General features: G+C 51.7%; 1 protein-coding gene across 1 annotated transcript in view; it reads right to left on the reverse strand.

Moving 5' to 3' along the window:
* The window catches only part of ITGA11 (integrin subunit alpha 11), a 118,349-nt gene that overhangs the window by 83,394 nt on the left and 10,122 nt on the right, over positions 1-24,833 (reverse strand). Inside the window, exon 2 of the mRNA XM_079768683.1 lies at positions 5,935-6,046. Coding sequence (XP_079624809.1) covers positions 5,935-6,046 — 112 coding nt within the window. The remainder of the gene's footprint in view (positions 1-5,934; positions 6,047-24,833) is intronic.

Here is a 24,833-nt window from a genome sequence, read left to right on the forward strand (position 1 = left end):
GCTGTGGTGTTGGGAGCCCGCGCTGGGGGCCTGAGCCAGGAAAAGGGGGAGCTTTGGATGCTCCTTAGAGAGACTTCCACAGCGACCAAGCCTGAGGCTGCCCCAGGCTTCACAACCCGCACTGGCACCCGAGGGGACAGGCGTGGATGCCATCTGTCATTCTGTCCAACCAAGAGTTCCTGAGGCCCGTTTCCTCGAAACCTCTCCCCTACCCTTTCTCAGGGGACAGACCAGCGCAAGGAGCTAGCGTACCCCGCATCTGCCCGTGGTAGACACTCCACACTCCACCTCCTGCTTCCTCCACTAGGAACCCTTTGGCGCAGGAGGTGGATGTGATGTGCTGGGGTTCCCGCAGCTTGGAAAGCGGCTGCACAGGGAAGGAACTCAGGCGTGTGTGGTTCTGAAGCCGAGACTTTTCCTGCGTAGGAGCACTCTCATGTGCCTTCACTTATTTGCCAAGGAAGAGCTGTACTCCCCTCCCCCACTGCTCTAACCCTGCAGAAAGGGTCATACACGAGGCCTGGGAAACCTGCTTGGGAGGGGAGGGGATGGCAGGGCTCGGGGGCTTCACCCCTTGGCCCAGGCTCGAGAGTCAACTTTTGTGGTTTTATTCCTCAGGGATTACTTTTTCCATCAGCCCCAAATTATACCATCTGGGGGCCTCTGAGTTTAAGACGTGGAAGATCCCAGCGAAAATGCAAATTTGCTATCTTGGAAGGTCAGTGCATAAAGGCATTGTAACTAATGCCTTACCCAAATGGGAATTTAGTTTAGGGAGATATCACCTCGTAATCTGGAGACAAGGGACCCAGGAAGGTGGGTGAACTAACCCTTTGGCGGTTTCAATTAAGCTCCAGAGGGAAATGCCACCGGAAGCGGAAGCAATGGGACTGGGAGATGGGACACCTGGTTTCAGTCCTGGCTTTCCCACCGACTTGCTGTGTAACCTTGGTAGAGTCTCTGGGCCTCAGTTTCCTCGTCTGTAAAATAAGGGGGTGGAGGTAAACGATTTCTAAGCGCCTACCTCAGGCCTTTGCACTTGCCATTCCCTCTGCCTGGAATGCTCTTTGCTCAAATATCTATGATTGTCTGAGAGTCTCCCTTTCCTTCAGTCTCCGATGGCTGTCACCCAGCACTGAGGCCTCCCTTGATGGTCTGTATAAAGCAGCAGCCTGCATCCTCACCCACTGCTCCAAGCCCCTTACCCTGTCTAATGCTTCTCCGTTGTACATCTCACCATCCGACAGACGATGGACAAACTAAAAATATGTCTTGTTCCAGCAGAAGAAAAGCTGCATCTGGGTAGGGACTTTGCAATTTTGTTCATCATTGTATTCCCAGCCTTAGCACAGGTTCTCAAGAATGACTGACTGAACTACTGATGCTCATAAAGCAGGCCCCTTCAACAAGACCCCACGCTTTCGACCCTCCACTCACCATGTCTTCTACAGCCTTCCCACCAGACTCCCGCTTCCAGGGTCTCCTCTCTCAATTCCATCCTCCACATGGTAGCCAAGTTGATCACCCTAAAAATTACAACTCTGGTGGCCCTGGTCAGGTGGCTCAGTTGGTTGGAGACAAAAAAGGTTGCAGGTTTGATTCTTGGTCAGGGCACAAACCTCGGTTGCAGGTTTGATTCCTGGTTAGAGCGCATGCGGGAGGCAGCCAATTGATGTTTCTCTCTCTCTCTCTTTCTTTTCCTTTCTCTCTCAAATCAATAATAAAAAAAACCTATCTTCAGGTGCACAACCCGGACATGTGCCCTGACTAGGAATCGACTGGCAACCTTTTGGTGCACAGGACAATGCTCCACCAACTGAGTCAGACCCGCCAGGGCCCGTAGACAATCCTCTTGCCCTGGTACTTAAAAACCTCCGAAGTAGAACCCTCACTCTCCCAGTCTTTGGTCTCACTGCTCTGTTTTCTGCACCTTCTCCTCCAGCCCCTCGGGACAGTGTCCTTTCTCTAAATGTGGCTTCTTCTTTCCCAGATTCCCTCCACCCAGTCCTGCTGAGTTAGGAATTCACTCTCTCTTACTTGACCTCCCAACGTTCTTTCTGGGTGCCCTCTCTTGGTATTTATCATCCAGGACTTGGTTCTGGGAGCATACGCCCTCTCTTCCCGGCTGCGCCACGCACTCACTCTCCCCACAGGCTGCTTATGTGACTGTGCCAGTGATGGGCTCTGAGGACAGCACAGCCTCAGCTCTCTCGTGGGCCAGCAGCGTAGCCAGTGAGGAAGGACACAGGCCGTGGAGACGGTATGTTCCTGGCCAGCCTCAGGGCTGGGGCTGCTTCTGTTCTGTGCAACCCCCTCCACTTGGGCCTAATAAGATCTGGGCTCCAGACCTGGCTCAGACACTTGCTAATTATGTCATCCCTCTCTTCAGAGTCTCAGTTGCCATGCCTGTAAAGTGGGGACAAGCCTACTTCTCTTACAAGTTGCTCATGTTCCTGGACCTGTATTCACCTTGGCCTCCTAAAGCCCGCTGAGTTTCTAAGGGGTCTCCTGTTGGAGCCCGTGTGTGTTGTCAGGCTCCTGCTCCCCAGGGGAGGGGAGGAGGCTAAGTGCCCGGCCTTGCTGACAGCTGAGGCTTCTCCCTCCAGGGGCGTGAGCTTCAATGACAAATTGGAAACTTGTGGGGCCCAGCTCCGTGTTATCTCAGCGCCACGAGGCTTCCTGTGCCAAGGGACCAGAGGCTTGAGAAGCCCTCTGCCAACCCTACCCTGGGCTCCGGGACATCCAGTGCTCGTACCAACCAACGACTTAATGAGTTCAATGTACGCGCAATAGAGTCATGTGGATTAAATTTCTCTGAAAATGCACAAGGGCTTAAAACGTAGGGGCAGAGAATACTCAGGCCGAGAGGAATTTGTTTTCTTTTCCTTCTTGTGTGCCTGTGAGTGTTGTTATTGTTGCTAAAACCCAGGCCTGGCGGGAAAGCTGTTCAAGATGTGTGAAGCACGGGTGCCTGGCCGGCGCTGCGCAGTTTGAGGTCTGAGTTGGGGATGCGCTGGGCAGAAGGGGAAGAGTTCATCAAGTGGCAGCCCCACCAGGTGTGTCCCATCTCCTCCAGCCATTGACATCCGGGGCTGCTGCCCCTGATGCTCCAGAAGGCTCCCAACCTGGTCATTGGGGACCAGACCCCGTTGGAGCCTGTGGTGGGGGACAGCTGTGGGCCCTGCTCTGGGGCAATGCTGGGACCTGGGTTTGGGGCAGAAGCTGAGGAGCGATGCTGTTTCCCACCAGCATCTCCCTCCCCTCAGTGGAGATGGTGCGCTTCTGTGGCCCCAGCCTCCCTGCTAGAATCTTCTTGGGGGGACTTTTTAAAACACAGATCCCCTGGCCCCACGGCAGGCCCAGGAAATGCAGACCGAGGTGTGCAAGCTCTGGCGTAAGGACTGAAAGCCAGGTAGCCCACACTCAGGAGGTAGGAAGAGCCGGGGCTGCGGGCTGAGGTAGGAGGTGATCTGTGTCACAAGAGAGAGGCTCGGGGAAGGCAAGACCACTGCAGGCAAAGAGAAGGGTCCACAGGTCTTCACGGAGAAAGTGTCTTACACAGATGAACATAATTAATACCGGGTCAGATTTTGTCTTGTACTGTTTTTTAATTATTTCAAGGATATTAGTGTTGCTTCCTCCACTGGTCTGTGAGTTATTCGGGAGTGAAGCCACGTTTTACCGAAATCAATATTTTGCAGAGCCTGGCAACATTTATTAACAGATGTTTAATAAACAAATATTAGTCAAAACAAATTATATCTTGGAAAAGCCAGTTCCATTTAATTTTTAACCCTTTATAGGAAAAGATTATGGATGCTGTGTATCTTACGCCTGGGCTGGTTGAGAGAGGCTCAAATAATTAATCCAGTTTTTCAAAATATGTTCTTATGAGCATCTACTAAATGCCAAGGATTATAAACCCTGATTTCAGGAAGAAAGACAATGAAACAGGCAATTACTATCCAGCTTGATAAATGTTTTCTCAGAGGACGTGGTATCGAAGTTGATAAGAGAATAAGAAAGAAGACTTTCGATTGCAGCCATAAACAACTATGAAAACGAGGCAAAATATACAAGACAACCATTTTCAGGCACCGGGCAGCAATCAGCGCAGAGCTCAGTAAGCGCAGGAGCTACACCCACATTCACCCAACTCGCTCAGGACACCACTTTGCTATTGACCATGGGGAACTAGAGTTCAAACAGGGAGCAGCAGTCTATACCCAATAAAATGAGTGCATAAGTGTACCCCATAAGAATGAGGGTGTCTGTCCATCAAAAGACATGGGTAAGAATGTTAATAGGATCTCTATTCAAAATAGCCCACATTGAAACAATCCAAATGTTCATCAACAGCAGAATGAAGAAATAACTTGTGGTGTGTTGCTACCGTGGATTATTACACACCAGTGAAGAAGCATGAAGTATAATACATTCATCACTATGCCAAACCTCAGAGAAGTGATGCCGAGTAAAGCAGGTCAGGTACAAATGAGTACCTACTGTGTGACAGCATCTATATAAAGTTCACAAACTGTCAAAAGGAATCTATGGCAACAGGAGCCAGAATAGTGGTTCCCTGGAGGGGCACTGAGTGGGTGGGGAGCACAAAGGAGCTTTCTGGGAGCTTCCAATGTTCTATGTTCTATGTTTAAATGTTCTATGTCACGTCCTGGGAGGTGATTCCACAGGCATAGACATATGTAGAAGTTTACTGAGCTGTATACTTAAAATGTCTACACTTACTGTACCTAAGTTATATCTCAATGGAAAGATATCAAGTAAGATACTCCTCTCTCTAATGTTTATAATTTCCCCCCCCCTATCTCTATCTTTGTCAGAGGTAATTGGACAGATCTGAATGGTGGGGTGTGGTGAGTGGGGAAGGTGGGAGAGGATATCATGGGAGGAAGGAACAAGATGGAAAGAGGGACCACCATGTGCAAAGAAGGCCTAGATTTCTGGAAAAATGGCTATAAAGCAATTTGACTAGTGCTGAGTGTGGAGCACAACAAAGGAGGTGGGGGAATGGAAGAAAAGAGGTTGGGGAGGGTAAGCAGTTGGGGAGGGTAAGATCTGGAAGAGGGCGGCGTAGGGCATTAATCGCCAGTGTCCCGTGGTCTCCGAACTCCGCCAGGGCTTCTAGGAGGGCCAAGCAGAGGCCCTGGCCTTCTGTTTCAGGATGGAAAGAAGGCCTTGCCTCTGTCAGCTAAACACCAGCTGGAGGGAGGCGGAGAATGGCCACTGACAGCTTATGTGCATGAGGATCTGACTGGGGTGATGCGAGTGTTCTCAATCTGATTTGCAGTGATGCTGCACAACTTGGTCAATTTACTTAAAAAATCATGGAATTGTACACTTGAAATGAGTGAATTTTATATGTAAAATATCATCCAGTAAAGTTATTTTGAAAAACATAGGCAAATCTTTCCCTCCTCTCGATTGCCCCCTCCCGAAAGGGGTCCTGGGATTTTCTGGCCCGCTCCTCCACTCCGTCTCGCTCTCACTTCCCTTTGCTCCACCACTGCCTGTTTTAGCTTGCGAGCACATTCACACCCACCCCTCAGAGACACCCCACACAGTTCTCTAAGAAGCCAGCACCAGAGGCGCTGCGCCACGGATGAGACACCGAGGCCCCGAGAGGGGTTGGGAGGGGGTAACTACTGGTCTCTGGGTACCTGCTAACTGTGCTGTCACCTAACCTGGAGGAGGAGGGGTGTTCATTCCCATTTCTCAGATGAGAAGATGGAGGTTTCATAGTCAGGGGCAGATCTTATGCAGCCTCTACTCGCCAGGACAAGAAGAAGTCAAGTCACTGGGAATGGGGTGTCTGCATGTGAGGACCAGTCTGGCAGCTGCGGGGTTCAGGGGCAGGGTGGTGGGCCAGGAGTGGGGCGCGCAGGGCTGCGTGGGGTGACAGCTCTCACTCACCACTTCTTGCCGCTGATGTCATGCTGCTGCACCGTGTAGCCGAAGAAGGCGGCCCTGGAGCCAGGGATGACTCGTGGCTTCCTGGTGTCCATGTTGAAGGTGTCCGTGAACCCTGGGCAGGGAGAAGAGGAGAGGGGAGCAGAGGAGTCAGCCAGGTGGAAGTCTGCACCCCAGGAGTATGGGGGCCCCCTGGCAGGTCTCCCACCTTGGATAGTCTGGGAGGAGTATGTTCCGCTATCCATGGTCCCTGCTTGGGGGAGCCCACAGTCTGATGGGAGAGGCCCAGCCCCTGCCCTGGGGGGCATACTCCAATAAGGGAGGCACAAAACCTACCCTTAGGGAGACCCTGTCTGAGTGGGAAGACCAGTCCCTCCCCTAGAAAATTCTCATTCTCAATAGGGGAGAGATAGCTCCCTTCCTCCATCACTCCTTTTTCCAACTCCGTTTCTTCCAGCTTCTACTGGTCTCCTCTTTCTTTTTCCCCTCTTTCCCCTCCGCTCTCTCCTCCCTTCTCTCATCTTTGCCTGCTAAAGAGTCAGGGAACTGCCTCCCCCCGCCTCCCCCCAAGCCCAAGGCTTAGTGGCCGTGGCCCCAGCACTGCTGGCCCAGCCAGTGTGCCAAGCTCTGCCTGGCTTCAGCAGGGGCCACGGATTGGCTGGGGCAGCGGAGGCGAAGCAGCGATGCAGTCCCGTAACCCTCTCACCCTGGCCCGAGGGTCTTCCCTGCTTGGGGAAGTCACTTATCAGTTTCCACCTGATGGAAACCTTGTTGTGGAGCCAAATGCGTTGCCCCATTTGTGCCAAGTTACAAGTAGTAACAACTCACATCTGTATGGCAGTTTGGGTTTCCATCATCATTTACCCTCTTGGGACTTGGGAGAATGTGCAAGCATCATCCACCTTTGGCCGAGGGGTTAAGAGTCTGGCCAGGGCTACTCAGCAGGTCAGCGGCAGCATCAGGGCCAGGACCTCAGATGCCTGCTCTGCGACTCCTTCCCTCCATTTTCTGGCATGTTTGGCCTTGTTGCACATCTAAGCGATGTCTCTGCCCAGCTGTCAGTACTAACAGGACCACCAAACTTGGGACCCTTGAGGTTTACAGGGTGGAATCCTACCTCAAGCCAAAACCTCAGATCAGTGAAAAGCCACCAGCACAACAGAATTTTATCACTGTCGCCCCTTCCATGCGTAGGGCACTTTATAAGCTTCAAAGAACATTCACATGTATCGTATCACTGGATCTCTATAACAACCCTGGGACGGGGCAGCAAACGCAAGCCAAGGGTCCGAGAGGTGAACCGACCTGCCCAAGGTCCCACAACCTGCCGGGGAGGAACTCGGAGTCGGAGGCTGGTACTGCCAGCAATCTCTGTCCTCCCCTGGGCACCGACCCCTGGGCTGAGTGCTCAGGGCGAGGCCCTGGGGCCCCTGCTTGAATAGGCCTGCTGTGCAGAAATGAGTGGTTCGCCACACTTCCTTCTTTTTTTTTTTTAAATATATTTTTTTGATTTCTTACAGAGAGGAAGGGAGAGGGATAGAGAGTTAGAAACACCAATGAGAGAGAAACATCGACCAGCTGCCTCCTGCACACCTCCTACTGGGGATATGCCCGCAACCAAGGTACATGCCCTTGACCGGAGTCGAACCTGGGACCTCTCAGTCCGCTGGCCGACGCTCTATCCACTGAGCCAAACCGGTCAGGGCCACACTTCCTTCTTTTGCTCAGCAAATGGATGCAGTGGCCAAAAGTTCCATCGTTAGTGTCATAGGATTAGAGTCCCCAGAGGCAGAACCGAAACACCGTCAGTAGGGTTGTTAGATATGTTATCTTACTTACCCTTGCCAATTGATTTTTAGTGCTGCCTGGAGCACTGATTTAAGAAAGATGCTGAGGTCAAGTCTGGGCTCAGTGGGCAAGATGAGTGTGATGGGTGGGCAGTGCCTGCTGGGGATACAGGAGAGGACAGTGGCAGCAGGCGGCCATGCAGCTGCCAACCCTGTCTTCAGGACTCGGAACCTGCCACATGAATTCAGTGCCACGGCCCTCAGGGCGGGTGGGGAGGACATGTGTGAGCCCATGGGTGTCTTATTTACAAAGCCCAGACCACGAGTGGACCGATCAGCCTGGGTGGCAGCAGGCAGCCCTGGGGAAGAGGACTCTGGTCAGTGAGCACAGGGGATGAAGGAGCCAAGTCCTTGGTCAGCGAGGACATGTCCCGGGGGAGAGAGACACCAGTGTCTACTGTGCAAAGCTGGGAGGTGAACAGAGAGGAACTCATTCTCCAACTCTGTCCCAGGAATGGATACACACACACATGAAATTCATGCACACACCAAAGTACACACATGCACACACACACACACACACATGCACACTCATACATAGGCCACATGCAATCCCCGAGCATGGGGCAACACTTTATCTGGCTCCCTGGTGCCCCCTGGAGACACCCCCTGGTGGTGCCTGGTACTTCCCATCCTGCATCTGACCCCAGCAGAGGGTGCTGGCCCTGAAGGAGAGGCAGGCAGGCTGGCTCTGGCAGTCAGGAAATCCAGGCCCACCCACCACTCTCAGGCCTGCAGCGAGGAAAGAACCGGTGAAGATGAGGCCATAGAGTGTGTCTCTGGGCCTCCCCACTATTAGTGCTTCTTGTACAAACACAGCCAGAAGGAGCCTTCCAAGACCCATCAGATCCCATCACTCCTCAGCTGCATACCCTCCATCCCATCAATTTCCCGCCCACGCACAAAGCCAAACTCGTTATCCGCAAGGCCCTGCATGAGCCCACCTCATTCCCTCTACCCACCATTCCCTGTCCTTCCCTCCACCTCTCTGCTCCCACATTGCCCCCACCCCTCCTTGCTGCTCCTAGAATGTTTCAGACCCCTTCCTCCTGATCAGCATCTCTGCCCTGGCTGTTCCCTCTGCCTGGAATGCTCTTCCCCCTCTTATCCGCGCGTGTCACTCCCTCGAGTCATTAGGATCTCTGTTTCAATGCCGTCTCGTCCATCACCAGGCCACCCTGTCACTCTTATCCCCTTATCCTTCATTTCCCTCACAGCATTATAACAGACATGTTATTTATTCTCATGTGGCTGATATTCTACAATATTCTTATGCTCTCTAAGTGCCACGAGACACTGCTCTCTCCTCACTGTTGTATCCTTAGTGCCTCAAAAAAGGTCTTGCTCCTAGTTAATGGTCACAGATATTGGATGATTGAATTGTTAGAGACCAGGACCAGTTTGGCTGGGATGCTTTCTCCTGTCAACCGGGGGGGGGGGGGGGCGGGGGGAGAAAACAATATTTATCGAGTACTGATATATTCGAGGCACTATTCTAGGTATTTAACCATTAATTTTATATTAATTAGTTAAATCTCACACCAACCCTGTGAAATAGATATTATCATGCCTCTGGGAGGTTAAGTACTTTGTCCCAAATCACTCAGCTGGGAGGAGGGTAGTGCAGTCCATGACCAAGTAGCTGTGGCTCTAGGGTGAGTGCTACCCCTAGGACAGTGGTCGGCAAACTGCGGCTCGCGAGCCACATGCGGCTCTTTGGCCCCTTGAATGTGGCTCTTCCACAAAATACCACGGCCTGGGCGAGTCTATTTTGAAGAAGTGGCGTTAGAAGAAGTTTAAGTTTAAAAAATTTGGCTCTCAAAAGAAATGTCACTCGTTGTACTGTTGATATTTGGCTCTGTTGACTAAGGAGTTTGCCGACCACTGAGCTAGGAGATCAGCCTTTCACAGGAAGGACCCACTGGGGGGCGGGAACATTCTTTTCAGAGAAGGTCTTCCTTCCTGCCTTCAGGTTCCCCTCCTCTGCCTTTGGGTTTGGTTCAAAGAAGCACCTGGGAGAGACGGCAGGGGCCCTGTGCTCCGCGCTCACTCAGGGCTCTGTCAGGCCCAGCCCAGTCTCCCTGAGCACTCCCACCCCTACCTCCTGGGACAGGATTCATGAGGTCTGGCCGCAAGGAAGAGGACAAAAGCCTTTCCAAATTCTGGTTTCTTCCCCCGGTTGGCATTTGCTTCTGACCAAGCGGAACCAACCAGAGAATGGATCTCCTAAGAGTGATGTCAAGTCTGTTGCTCTGACCTCAGCCCGACAAGGTCTCTGGTTGCTCCTCGGATGGCGCATGGCTTTCGTGCTTGGGGAATGTACCCTGCTCAGAGATTTATGAACCCCAAAGCCAACAAAACAAAACTAAGTTGTTTTTGATGGGAACCAAGAGGCCGGCTGCAGAGACGCTGGAGCTGGGTTGGGCAGCCTGCCAAGCCTCTGCCCTTGATATCGATGACAGAGGGGAAAACCCACAGTTCCTGGGCTCTCTGCTGTGGACTGTGGCCAGAGTTACATCAGCTGCTGCTCCCTTTCTCAGAATCTTATCGTCTCTTAAAAAGCATCAGTGAGTCCCAAGGAGGCACCGAAACTACAGCGTGGAGCTCGAGCATCCCTGGGGCCCGCGGTTCTCGAACCCATCCCTCCAGGCTAAGGTGGAGGCCACCATCATGTCACCAGGTGGAGCAGTCACAGTCCCGAAGGCTGAAGCATGCTGGCCAACACTTGTCTAGAGCTACTGTCCACTCCACAGCTGCACAGGGAGTGCTCACTCTAGCTGAGAGCAGCCGCTGAGCGTCCACAGTGCCCCCCGCCCCGCTCCCACCCACCCGCACCTCTGCCAAATAATAACTTTCCAGGGTTCTTGGGAGAAAGTCCAAAATCTCCATGTGGCCTCAAGGCCCTCCTCGGCCTCCTCGGCCTCCTCGGCCTTGGATGAGCTTTTCTCTGGTTCCCTGTGGTCCAGGCACCAGGGTTCCCCTTTCTGCGCCCCAGATGCACCTCGCTTCCTCCCACTTTGGGGCCTTTGCACATGCTGCCTCCTTTGCCTGAACGTCTCTGATGAACTTCTCCTCACCTTCACATCTCAACACAAATGTCACACCCTTTCCTCCTCCCCTAGGAAGCCTCCTTGACCCTTGATTATGCCAGGCCTTGTCTAATGATCTCACCACCCCTCATACGGCACTAACAGTTGACTGGTGACTCCACCTTTTCTTATCACAGTTAGTAATTATACACAACAGTCGTGATCATTTGATTACTCCCATCTCCCCATCAGGAGGGGGATAATGAGGGCAAGATGGGGTCTGTTTACTCATTGCTGGATCCAACACTGAGCCGGGGCTGGTCCGGAACACGCTGAGGGGGAAGCAGGACAAGAAGAGCGTGGAGACTACCAGCTTGGACAGTGGCCCACGGGACCCTCTGTGAGGAAGTGCAACGCTGAAACCAGGGTGCTGTGATTGTTGGAGGAGGAGGGACGGCGGTGGCTGGGTGGCAGGGGGCTTCTGGAGGTATGATGGGCCTTAAGGGCAATGCGTAGTGATTGGTGAGGTGGCCCAGGTGGTGGTAGGAATTGCTAGTGTGAATGGGGAGCCAGGGAAAGGAGAACAAAGGAGCCTGCCTGGGTGGTGGTATCAGGAACTGCCCCTCCCCCCGCCCCGCCCTCCTGCCAGGCTCCTTGAGGGTGCGGTACCAAGCACTGTTCCAAATTTACTTAACCCTCACAACAACCTTTTGAAGTAAGTATATTATTATTCTCATTTTATAGGTGAGGAAATTGAGGCACAAAGAAGGCAGATAGCTTTAGGCCAAACTCACACAGCTAGGAAGTGGCCGGGAGGAACTCTTAGGTCTCATTCGTCCTGCCCCACGCTGCCTGCCATGATCAAGCCATCCTTACCCCTCTCAGCTCCCCACCCCCCACCACTTAAGTTCCTCCCTGTGGTGGTCTCCCCAAGGCTTGTGCTCCTCCTCCCACCCCTTCTCCTTCTTTTTATTTTAAAAATATGTTTTTATTGATTTGAGTGAGAGAGAGAGAGAGAGAGAGAGAGAGAGAGAGAGAGAAACATTGATGAGAGAGAAACATCGATGGGCTGCCTCTTGCACGTCCCACACTGGGGGTCAAGCTGGCAATGTGGGCATGTGCTCTGACTGGGAATCAAACCAGTGACCTCTTGGTTCACGGGTCGATGCTCAACCACTGAGAAACACAGGCTGGATCACCCTTTCTTCTTAAAAACTCCCCCATTGTGGGTCCCACACCCTCAGATCCTGCTCGCTAGAGAACTGATCACACCAAGGTCTGCCAGAAAGACCAGCCAGAGTCCCGAGGGTCTTGCAGTTCTGGATGGAGCACCAGACTGGAGCTGACAGTGAGAGGAAGCCACTCTGGGACCCTAAGAGTGAACAGCGCTCAGCAGCCCTCGCTCATTCTCAGCTCAGCTCTCTGTGGCAGACGCACCTGTGTAAGCAAAAGCTTTCGTTTTCCTTGGATGGCGGGACCTGGGATGGGGGTGAGGGAGGCTGAAATATTACCCAAACTCTCTGGCTTTATCTCCCCCTTCCCAGTTTGACTTGGGCCCCAAGAATATTTACATTTAAAAGCAAATCACAGACTGGCTTTGGATTGGGGTGGGGAGAAAAGACCCTGAAATTGCCCCAAGTAAAAAAGAACTGGCAAGTGGACCTCCTGCTGCTATGGAAGGAAAAGAGAAAACAGGCCAAAGTGAGACAGAATGAGCTTCAGATGACTGCGCTCCAGCTGGCACCTGCATTGCTGCCCCCCTGCCTGGGGAAATCACAGAAGGTGGTGTGGCTCTTGCTGTCACCAGCCACCTCTCCCTTTGCCCGAGGTTTAGGGCAGTGGTCGGCAAACCGTGGCTCGCAAGCCACATGCGGCTCTTTGGCCCCTTGAGTGTGGCTCTTCCACAAAATACCATGTGCGGGCGCGCACGTACAGTGCGATTGAAACTTCGTGGCCCATGCGCAGAAGTCGGTTTTTGGCTCTCAAAAGAAATTTCAATCATTGTATTGTTGATATTTGGCTCTGTTGACTAATGAGTTTGCCGACCACTGGTTTAGGGCATTGCTGATGAGGCCCGAGGGTCCTAGTCCAGGCCCCTGTAATAGGTGCTAGTGACACATGGAAGAAGAGATGGGGAGGAGGGAGTACGTGGTCCTGCCTCATTGGAGTAGCTTCCAGCCAGCAGAGGGAAAAAAATCCTCCACTGGAGAGGAGGTCTCAGCTCAGGTTGCCCTCCAGCTCTGGGGAGACGTGGGATCCTCCCTTTGGTGGCCTGCTGCCCTCATAGGAGACCTAGTAACTATGTGAGGACCGGGACTGGATTTCATTTATCTCTTCATTCCCACGACAGGGTTTGGTACACAGTAAAATGTGTTAAAGTAGCAAATTCAGCTCTACTTACCAAGAACTAACAACACTGCTGAGCATCTTGTACAAGATAGTTCCATGTATTTACTCATTTACTCCTTCAGACAATCCTATGATATTCCCTATCTTTGAAATGAGGACACGGAGGCACAGTTTTTGGGACTTGCCCCATGTCACATATCCTGTAGGTGGCAGAGCTGGGGTATGGAATCAGGGTCCCTCTCCAGATTGCACTGTTAATCCCAGTTCTTCTCTCCTCTGTACCCACACCCATTTGCCAGGCAGCTTCGTAGCTCCTCTCACTAACAGGGCAGAGTAGATCCTCCCACTCCTACTTGGCTTTGGGCTGGGCCATATGCGACAGAAATGAAAGTTCTAGGCCGAGGTCTCAGGACACTGTGTTTGTCTCTACCTGCTCACATGCACTTCTGACGTGAATGTGAGCAGTGCTTGCTCAGGCTAGCCCACGGAGCTCAGGGAAAGGATGAGAGAGAGACCCTGGGGCAGAGCTGTCCCAGCTGAGACAGCCATCCCCCAGATACGTGACGTCAGCAGAGCTTAGCTTGGGTCAGCTACGCCCAGCTGCCCCCAGACATGTGAACTAAATAATTATTGTGTCACTCAGATTTGGGGGTGATTGTTTGTTATACAGCATTATTACAGCATTTGGTAACTGATATAATCTAACTCTTAAATGATGGACAATTGGGGAGGAGGAGAAACAATTCCACAGAGTGATTGGACAAAGACAGAAGGAGAAGGGAGACTGGGGATCTGTGGGGGCTTGTGGTTTCTGGGATAGTAAACTAAACATTTGCTTCTCAGGAGCTCATGGGGAAGCCTTACATGAGGCAGGGCTAGGCCTGGACCTTGCCTGTCAGAGAGCAGTGTGGCCCAGCAAGCAGGTCATGACCTCTCCTACTTGAGCCACACACTGAGCCTTAGAGATGAGCTGTCCTGCCTCATCAGGACACAGAATGGCAGACCCAGAGCACAGACATACAGACAGATTCCCAGCATTGATTTTTGGTTCAGGAGCAGGCTCTGTGCAGTAATAGAGCCTCCATAACATGAGGGCCCTCCTGTACCTCATTCTCCTTCCTCCCAAATACCAGGAGGCGTGAACTCATCCCTCCATCTCCCTATCCCTGCCCCCGACATTAACCACTGGGTCAAAGATGGTATGTTGCAAATCTGTTATCAGGGAGGGGTAACTTATTAAGATTTTCTTTTTAAGAGCAATCAGGGATCTTAGAGGTCAAATGATCTAGCTTGCTCCAAACTTTGTTTTTCTGCAGTGAACCCACCTTTTTGAACAAACTCAATGCATGAAAAACACACACAAAAAGTTGAGGTTGGGATTAGGGATAGAGGACAAGGAGTAGCTCCACACCCCCAGTGGCAGTCCTAAGACACTTCCTTGGAACACTAAGGTGTCCTGGAACACAGATTGAGAATCACTTGATTGGGCTTAAGACCCTTGTTATAAGTGACAGAACTAAGGCTAGGAGAGGGGTGGGGATTTGTCCATGGTCACCAGTTTTTCTTCATGCCCATCTTTAATCACCCCACTCCTATCTAACCTTCCTCTACAGTCCTTACACTCAACAGCTATGTCCATGCTGGGCAGTGGGACATAAAGTTGGATAAGACATGACGTATGGTCTTCAGAATCTACACCCACATGGCGTGGTTGGGCCAAGAGGCATGTTTGCAATCCACCAGAGCCAGAAGTGAAGCTGAGAGAAGGTTGCACCAACACGGGGTGATCTAGGTTCTAATCTCAGCTTTGTCACTAACTCGACCATGAGTCCATGGAGTCATGATGCCTCTCCAGATGGGGCCTCAGTCTCCTCATCTGTAAAACGAGAGGGTTCAAGCTCTCTGGCATCCACGGCCCAGCCCCAGCACTTGTCTGAAAGGCTCTCTTAGGCAAACGCATAGCCAGCTTCTAGTTGTCGGCGTGTAAGCATCTGTCTCGAGTCTCTGCAAACAGTTTAGAATTGGAGGCCAAGCCGTGTGGAGGAATGCAAACTCATCTTAACATTGGTTGGAGCCAAACACATTTAAGAAGGGAACTCTCCAGGCAACAATGATCATATTTTGCATTCCTAAGCCAAAGGGAAGGATAGAAGAAAACTGTCATCTAACGCTCTGCTTTATCCGTGTCCAGCTTCCTCTCTCTTCGCTTGGACCTTGGAGAACTGGCCCCAGGGTTCTCCTTCCCTGACTGTGGTCCAGGCACACCCAGATGTCAGAGGAACTGAGGTTTGGGTGGGGGTCCAGGCCATGTGGTCACCTTTCCAAGAAAGCCAAGCTCTGCGCTGAAGCTGGACGGTGCTGCTAAGACCTCAGCAAGATTGAGAGCAAGTGGGCAGGGGCACCACGGTTCCCTCCAGACCACTCTTATTTCAAAAATTGTGGCCACCAGGCTGTGTGCACTGGCTCCTTGAGCACACGGCTATGTGGCCTTAACATGATGGAGACTCCTCTCCCTAATCTTCTGGGAATGGAAGCAGTGATCCCCTCAGTGGAGAGAAATGGTTGGAGGACCATCACCAAGGTCAAAGGCCAGAGGATGAACTCCTCACCTTAGGACAACTAGTTCTAGTTCTCAGAAAAGGGGACATGGGAATTCCATGCCCACTTCCTGAGAGCCAGGACGGCTGTGGCAGGAAGACAAGCCTGGTATCGGGGGACCTGGATTCCTTCTGGGTTCTGCCATTAGGACTGGTGGGACCTTGAACAAGATAGTTTTTCTCTCTGGACCTCACTTTCCCCTTTAAAAATGAGGAGGCTGGGCCAGGTGTTCTAAGACCTTCCCAGTCAGGATGTCCTGGGTCTCCGTGCCCTTCTCCTTTGGATTCACTTGCAAATCCATCTCCCTTGGGAAGGGAGGAGCAGACCGATGTCATTGCCCCTGCAGGTCTCTAGTAGATGGGCTCTCAGGACTGAGGCCGTTCCCGCCCACCCCTCCAGCACGAGGGTTCAACGCAAATGCCCCTCAGCTTCAGGCCACTTGTGAAAGTGACGGCAACACCTTCCCTCCCGCCCGCCCCCAGCAGCTCAGCCTCCAGCTGAAACTGCCCCCTGCTAGAACTGAGGGCTGTGATGCCATCCAGTTCTTACCATCAGGCCCTGCTTCCCCCCTGTGCTTCACAGAAAACTTGCCCAAACTTGGGTCTCCCCAGGAGAAGGGGAGTCCCTCCTCTTTACTCTTGCAAAAGACCACCCCGTTTTCAAGCTCCTCTAATCAACTCATCAGCATCTTACTTCTTTGCAAAACGATATCCTCTGGATGTCAGTTCGTGCCTCTCTGAGAACTGGTCATTATCCCAGTGCCCTTTTCTCCGAAAGAAACACCATGGAGTCCACCCTGCCTTGCATTCATCCAACCACGAAGATCGGCAGCCGACCACCATCCTTCCCTTCCTTCTCTCTGCTGGACAGAACCGTGTGTCTGGATGGATTCTTATATCCTTGGCTTCCCTGGCCTTGGGCAGGCCAGGACACGAATCACTGGGTATACGTGTGTGTGTGTGTGTGTGTGTGTGTGTGTGTGTGTGTACATGCATGGCCACAGGATTGGCCAGAGTGGACAGCACGGGAGGGGTTATGACAAGAGGAGTCCAGAGACAGGAGAGGGTTTCGGGGACCGAGGTGCTTTCCATCGGAAGGACCAGCTGTACCCCCAGTTTGGACAGAGAAGGGAAGGGACAGGAGATTAGTGTGGAGGCTTCCGTGGAAAGGCGTCACCCTCCCCACAGCATGAGCACACGACTCGTTTCCTTGGAAATGTCTCAGAAAAATGAGCTCATTTGGGAAACAGTGTGTCCCGAGCCCCACCCACTGCTGCTCTGGCAGGGAGCTGCTCTGAGAGCGCCAGCATCTGTTTCGTGGGTGCCCGCGGCACATGTCCACCTTCCCCAGGAGGAAAGCCTCAGAGCCATATGAATGTTTATGTCCTTCGAACGTTAAATATGCGACAAAGAACACATCAGACTCAGACGAGGGGCGGACATCGTCACTAGATGGATTCTAGGTCCACTTGAGCTCCGAGACCCGAGGAAGCCCTCACATGTTGACACGGAGGGAGAGCTTTTACAGTCACCATCTCATTAGGTCTCTACAGGGGGCCCCTAACACGCTGTCCACACAGAAGGAACGCGGCCACTCTCACCCCCACGCCTTGCTCTCAGTTTCCTCTATCCACCTGCCTCCCTTTACTGTCGGCTCTTATTCTGTACCCACCTGTCAGCGGGGCCAATGCATGTCCCACTTCCTGGTCAATCTACCCTCCTCGTCCCTATCCCACTCTATGCCCCTCCCTGATGCCTTGCCTCCTGACACCCCTCCCATCTGGGGTGAGGAGTCCAGGGGACTGGACCATGCCACGTCCTGCCCGGGATCCCCTTGGTGCCTGCTGTCTCAAACAGAAGGCAGTCAACAGGCACAAAGTAAACACACACCAAGGGCAGGCTGGGGCCTCTTTCTCCAGTGGGAAGTGCCATGGCCAAGGCCTTCTAGTTGGTGGGCAGTTAGAGCAGGGATCAGCCCTCCCAGTCCCAGCGGTGAGTGCTCTTACTTCCCTTTTTCCCCAAATCTCCCGGGGGCATCCAGGTGCCTCAGTACAGTATTTCATTTAATTCTGACAAGGGGTTAGGGCTTTTTATCCCCACTGAAAAGAGGAGGATGCAGAGGCTCCAAGACTGACTTGCCCGTGGCCCCGGCACCAGGTCCCCATCCTGTCTGCTTCCAGCAACACATCCTTTACCCCTTTCCAGCGACCTCTCGGGTCAGCTGTGTCTGTGAGAGGGAGGCCAGGGCAGCTGAGAGCTCTCCTTGTGGGGTCAGATCAGACCCTCTCTTCAGAGCCATAGATGACCCCCAAGCTGGACCAGGAATAGCTCTATCTGGGCAGACCCTACGCTAACCTTTCTGTGGTGCCAAAAGAGAGGCTGCATTAACTAAGCTGAGGGGGCTCCGTCCCTCCTCATCTCCGTGTCCTGCCTGCACAGTGTCTGTAACACAGGAGTCTCTCTGCAATGGTGACAGGACAAACGCATGAATGAATGAATGAATGAATGAACAAACAAGGATGAGCTTATTGAATTAACTAGATATTCCTCCAAGGAGGGCCTAAACAGATGGATCACAGGACAAGTTTCCTTTTACCCATGGCCCTGCCAATTCACCCTCTGCTTTCTCTAGCCAGGCTCTGTCATGCCTGTGATACATGTTGGGTACTGACCACCTTGGAGCTCCCCCCTACCTCCCACCCGCCCTGGCTGGCCTACCTTTCTCCCAGATTTTAGTTTCCTTGTCTCATAAAAAAAGTCTGCTCCCTCAGAGTCCTATTTTGTGCTTGATAGACAAATGCTTGCTAATGAGTGTCTTATCACATTGTCCCCTCAATTCTCCACAGCATTTGCAACCTTGTATAAGGAAGAATTCTCTCAATCAGAAACGATCAGACCTGGGCTGAGCAGCCTGCTGGAGCAGAGAGGGCCCCATCGCTGGGGGTTGTGGAGGAGACAAATGCTTGTTGGGGCAGGTGGGGTGCCAGCTGAAAGAGAGACATTGGCCTAAACATCCTGAGAGGGGAGATGGAAAGAAGGAGCAAGTGTTGGGAGAGCAAGGGCTGCCCTTTAAATTTTTTTAAATAAAGAAAGCAGATGTTTGCCAATGTGCTGGTTAAGCAGATGTCTGGCTTATGGAAAACAGGCCTAAAAATTGAAAACAGCAAACACCAAGTTGAAATTTGCTGTCATTAACATTGTTTGTGCTCCCAGCCTTGGACAGCCCTCTCCTGCCTTCAGAGAACATGTGGCTCACCTCCTCTAAGAATAAGACTTACAATTTCATGAAAGCCAGTGCGTTTTTCTGCCTTACATCATTTACCCTTTTTTCCAAGTAGTGAAAGGGATCAAAACGGACCTCTTTCCTTAAGCTTTTAAGAGCTTCCATGAAGGATATGAAAACACACCAATATTGATAGTATGAATCTCTGTGTTGTAAGTTCATTTAATGTGCAATGAAGTCTTGGTCAACTAGACCCCGCCCCTTCTCCCCCGCCACACACAGCCCTCAAGCTGTGTGGAAAACTGGATTCAAGACGTGTGACCACAAATGTACACCTATAGGATCTGGCTGAGCATGCCCAGCCTTGGACGGCTGCCTTCACTACCAGTGGCCCAGGCTCCAGAGAACCTAGATCACACCCAGCCAGCCCAGACCTGCCCTCTGAGCCCCACGACCAACACCCAGCTGCCCACAGGACATTTCCACGTGGAGGTCTCATAGCATCTCACACTTCCTAGGACCAAACAGGCACCCTCGGTTTTCCCTTCCACACTGGCTTTTCCCCACGTCTCTCTGTCTTGGTACTCAGCATTACCACCCACCTGATGGCTCAAGTCAGAGCGTGGAAGCCCTTCCCCAGGATTTCACTTCATTGCCTGCAAGTCTTGCAGGTTCTACCCCTCCAGTTCCACCTCAATGTGCCCAATCTTCTCTATTTCTTCTGACAGCACCCAGACCAAGTCCTTTTCATCCTTTTGTGCCTGGACTTTTGTAAGAGCCTTCTAACTGGCCCCTCAGTTCTATTTTTGCTCAGCTCCAAGTTATGCTCTCCACAGCAGCCAGAGCGATCCTTTAAAAATTCCAATCAGAACCTGGCACTTTTTTTTCCTTAAAATGCTCTGGGTCCTACCATTGCATTTAGGAGAGATTCCAGATCCTTCCCCAGGGCCCACAAGGCCCTGCAGGGTCTGCCCGCTCCTGTGTCATGATCTTCATCACTTTCTACTTCCAGCCACACTGCCTTTCCCCCTGCTCCTCAAACACACCAAGCACTTCCCACGTCCAGGCCCTTTGCCTGGAACATTCTTCCCCGAGATCTTCGCTCTGCCAGCCCCTTCTCAACCTCCGGTTTTAATGTTGTGGCCTTGGAAAAATCTTCCCTTACTGCGCTATGGAGAACCCATTATTCTCCCTCAAAGCATCTTCTTTATTTTTATTTTTTTTTACAATGAAAGATAATAACAGATGGTTAAAAGCTCACTTAGACACTGTCTCCTCTACCCTGAAGAAGATCCAAGGAGAGGAACAGTGGGTGCTGGACCCTGCTCACTGAGCCGACTGTGTGCAATCTTCCCATTCAGTGATGTCATGTCGGTGCCTTAAAATGTTGGGAGGATTTACACCATGGTAATTGGCAAGTGTTACAATAAGGACTCTCCCCACTCTATCCCAAGAGCCAGAAGTGGTTGTTAAACATTGACCAGAACTCCTCTGGAAGTGATTGGATCTGTCTGTCTTCCCTACTTTTTCCTGGGCATCTAGAATAATGCCTAACACACATAGGTACTCAATGTGCATTTGTTACGAGACAGAAAAACTGGACTAGATGTTCTATCTCTGAGTCCCTCTATAAGATTTGATGAAGCCCCTTTATGTACACTGTTTCCACTTTCTTTACCTCCGGCTCCTGGGTCACTGCATTATATCACACAACTGCAGAGGGTGCTGTTTACATTGCAGTTGATTGAGTTATACGGTGCACAGCCTGCGTAGCTGTACGTGGCAGCTCTTCCCACTCTGATCCTGGCCACTGGCCATTCAAAGGGAGCCGAATTGGACAGCGAGTCCCTCCCTTTCCTGGCACACTAACCAGCTCAAAGAACTCAGACAGTTTGGTTTTGGTTTTCCATCTCCTAAGATTATTTTCTGCTTGTCATGGGTGTGTGGATCAAGAGCCCTGTGCATCCGGGGTAGGTCCCAGCCCAGGGAGTGTTTGGGCAGAGAGCAAGACAAGGCTCAGCATATGCAATTTGTGGCAGGGCTTTCCCTCGGAGGAGAGGAAGTAGGGCAGTGAGGACCCGGAGAACTGCTGTGCCCGTCTGCCCCTGGTTTTTGAATGCAAACTAAAAAAAGGAATTGTGGGGGCCCTTCCCTTCCCAGCTTACAGTGCCCGCCCTACAGTGGATACACCCACACCCATCTGAAAAGTTCTCTGGCTGCACAGAGCTCAACAGAACCCAAGATTAGTTGGATGCTATTGGCTAGGCTTGGTGGGGATGGAGGATGCTGGGTAGTGGAAGTGTTTTGGTTCCCTGAGGGCTATGCAGAAGCTCTTTGGTTTTTGGTATAATGGCAGTTACTCATGATTTCAAAATTATCTCAAATGTCTACTGCCAATTTTAGGTCTTTAGAAGAACCCAGGGCTCATGGCTCCATCTGTCTTTGCTGGAAAACAAAGGCCTGCCTTGTGAGGTGGTGAGCTCTCTATCATTGCAGGAATGCAAGCCAAGGATGGCCACTTGTCTAGGATGTTCAGGTTTCAAGTTCCCTTCCAGCCAGATACTTGGTACTGAGGCCTCCCAGGAGGCCCCGGGGCCCCACGACTCCGCATGGGCCCGTGGATGAGGAAGAGTCCACTGTGCACTGGTCCACCCAGGAGCTAGATGAAGTTACTTTAAAACAGAGTCCCTGTTGTCAACTTCTTTCTCATGTTACATGAGCCAGTCTAGGCTCTGGCTCAGGGAATGCTCATGGAAGCATGGGCGCAGAGCCCCAAAGAGCTTTGGGAATCAGGAAGGCCAAACATTTATTTTAGAAGTGATTAAGTGGAAGTCGTAAGAGGTTACGTGACTCACTCAGATTTAGCATTGGAGCCTGAACTTGACCCGGAGGTTGTCATCTGGAGCCCAGGGTTTTTTCATTGCTCTAGGCTTGAAGGGTCCAGCTAGTGGAAGATGTAACCAAGCCACAGGCTTTGGTTTCCACATCTGTAACATTCAGGGTTGGCCCGGATTGATCCATTTGGGCCAAATCATGGTTGATTCCTTAAAAAATCAGTAAGGGCTGGGGTAGGTCTAAGATTCTATCAGCCATGAGCTCTCCTGTGTGAATTACTTTATAGCTATTTTACCGCCCAGCAGGCTGAGCAGAGCCAGACTCTGAAGAAGACTCCGAGGCAGTGTCAAGACCCTCAGTGACTTCATTGCCTGGGTGATCTTGGGTAAGTGACTTAACTTCTACAGACCCCAGTTTCTCATCTCTAATGTGGGGGGAATGGTACCTTCTTACAGGATCAGGATCATCAAGAAGATGAGTGCTTAGAACAAAGCCTGATGCACGAAAGCCCTCAGGGAATGTTAGCAAGTATTTAAATGCAATAAATGAACATTTACTGAGCACTTCATCCTTGCCAGACATTTTGTGTGGTAGTCAGCATTTATAATTTTTCATACTGATCCTACAACATAGACGTTATAATTTCAATTATACATTCTAAAGAGAGGAAGTGACCTGCCTAAGGTCACACACCTAGTGAGTATCAGGGCCAGTATTCAAGCGCCAAGTCAGTGGAACATGACCCTCATATGAACCTTATTAGGAGCAGGCGCGGTCTCTCTACCTGTTTAATGGGTTCCTTGTCATCTCCCACACCACCGGATTGGATCATAGCCTGGGGTCTACTGTTCAGCCCTGTCATCTTCTGTGGGCACTGCCAGCTCCTTCTGGGGTACAAATGACATGGCCGTGTTCTTTGGTACATGGATATGTCTGAATCACTACCCTTCTGTGGGAAATGAGGCATTTTAAACTTCTGCTCCACGCCCCTTGCTTTCTGGGAAGTCCCATTGTATACCTAGGTTTGCACTGTGTAAAACAAGGCCTTTCCCACGTCTCCTTGTGTTTCTGAGTCACAGTAAATAACTCTGAACAGCATAGGGCTGCCTGCTGTTACCCGATTTGCCCCTTTCAAGGCCTTCCCTTGAAGAGCCCTTTTCTCCCTCCGCAGCCCTCCTTGCCCTGCTCACTGGCAACTGTCAGAAGCCTCTTTTTGTCTGGAAAGAAAGCTAGAAGCGTCAGGACTGAACGCGTGCCCACCTAGGGGAATGGCGTCTCAAGAAAGGTGACTGGAGAGAGAGTGATGCTAATCTCAAAGGGGATTAATTAGTGGGATTGCAGGCTGTTGCAGGCCAGGCCGGGGTGAGATTTTTATTAATTAATTCATTCCACAACTACTTATTACTAGCTGACTCTGGCTGGCACTGCTCTGGACCCTGGGACACATAAGTAAACAGAACATTCAAGCATCTTTGCTCTTGCCCAGCCAGCGTGGCTCAGCGGTTGAGCATCGACCTATGAACCAGGAGGTCACAGTTCAATTCCCGATCAGGGCACATGCCTGGGTTGCGGGTCCATTCCCCTGTAAGGGGTGCAGGAGGCAGCTGATCCATGATTCTCTCTCATCATTGATGTTTCTCTCTCTTTCCCTTCCTCTCTGAAATCAATTAAAAAAAATCTTTAAAAAAGAATCTTTGCTCTCATGGTTACATTCTGTTGGAGGAGACAGCCAATAAACAAGGTGAATAACTAAGTAGGTAATAATGCCAGACAATGAGAAATACCTCAGCGAGACTGAAGAAGAGGGAGGTTGAAATTCTAGTCAGGGGTGTCGGAAAGGCCCCGATGAGATGGTGATGCTGGAATAAAGACCTGAAGGAAGTGAGAGAGGCTCTTTGGTGAAGAGCATTCCAGGCAGAAGGAACAGCAAGTGCAAAGCCCAAGGTGGCTGATCTGTTTGAAGAACATTCCGGAAACTGTGGGCGGAACAGAATGAGCAAGGGGGGCAGGAGTGGAGGATGAGGTCAGGAAGGCAGAGGGAGCCAGCCAGACACACAGGACCTCTTACTCAGAGCAGGAAGGGGAGTCCTAGGGGGGTTGGAGCAGAGGAAGGACATGACATGATCTGCCCTACATTCTAGCAGCATCTTTCTGGCTACGGGGTGGAAGGTCCTCAAGGGGACAAGGACAGATGCAGGGAGATCAGTAGGTGACTGTTGCCACAAGGCATAGGAGCCTTTCTGTACCTCCCCCACTCTCCCCACTTCAGGTAGCTCCCAGACCCCTGCCTGCTGAGCAGAGGTGGGAAGCTGGATGGCAGGCCAGAGCTTTCACATGGAGGAGGGTGTGGGACCAGTGCAACTGACAGGCTGGGTGGGCTGGGGGAGGGGCCAGCTTTAAGATGTGCTAGAACACAGGCAGATCCTCGCTGAAAAGAGAGAAAAGAGCAGGGACACTCTGGGTGACAATTTGGACACATTCAGAACACTCGGTGGGGCCTCTTGCTGAGCCTGCCCGCGCCTCTGCCCCTGGCTGGCCTCACCAGCAGCAAGCACATTCCACAGCTGTTTAGCTTGTGGTCTGGCCTGGCCCTCTCACTGGTTTCTTCTGCTCAGAAAGGCTTTTAAAATCAGAACCTAAGTTTTCTTTAAGTTTGGGGCATGAATCATTGCTTGTGTGCCTGGAAAGGGGCTAGAGGGACAGGAGGCCCCATGCCCGGGGTGCTCCCTCTCACTCAGGCCTGCATGTCACCAAGGCACAGATAGGTGACAGGCTCGCTTCCAAGCTCTGGCCAACATTTCCCTTACCCGAGGGCCACCACCACCTGCCCCAGGAACCCTGCAAAGTTAACTTGTCCAGACTGACTCAACCTCCCCCTCCTCAAGCCTCCTTGTCTTCAGGTCAGTGGCACCACCCTCCGGCCTCTTAGCCTCCGTTCCTTTCCTGGCGACCAGGCCCTGCTCCATTCTGCCTCTCACAGTTCCACTTCTTGTTCAGCTCACCGCCTTCACTTCAGGAGGCC

This window comes from Cnephaeus nilssonii (genome assembly GCF_951640355.1).
Source record: "Cnephaeus nilssonii genome assembly, chromosome: 4".
Classification (NCBI taxonomy): domain Eukaryota; kingdom Metazoa; phylum Chordata; class Mammalia; order Chiroptera; family Vespertilionidae; genus Cnephaeus; species Cnephaeus nilssonii.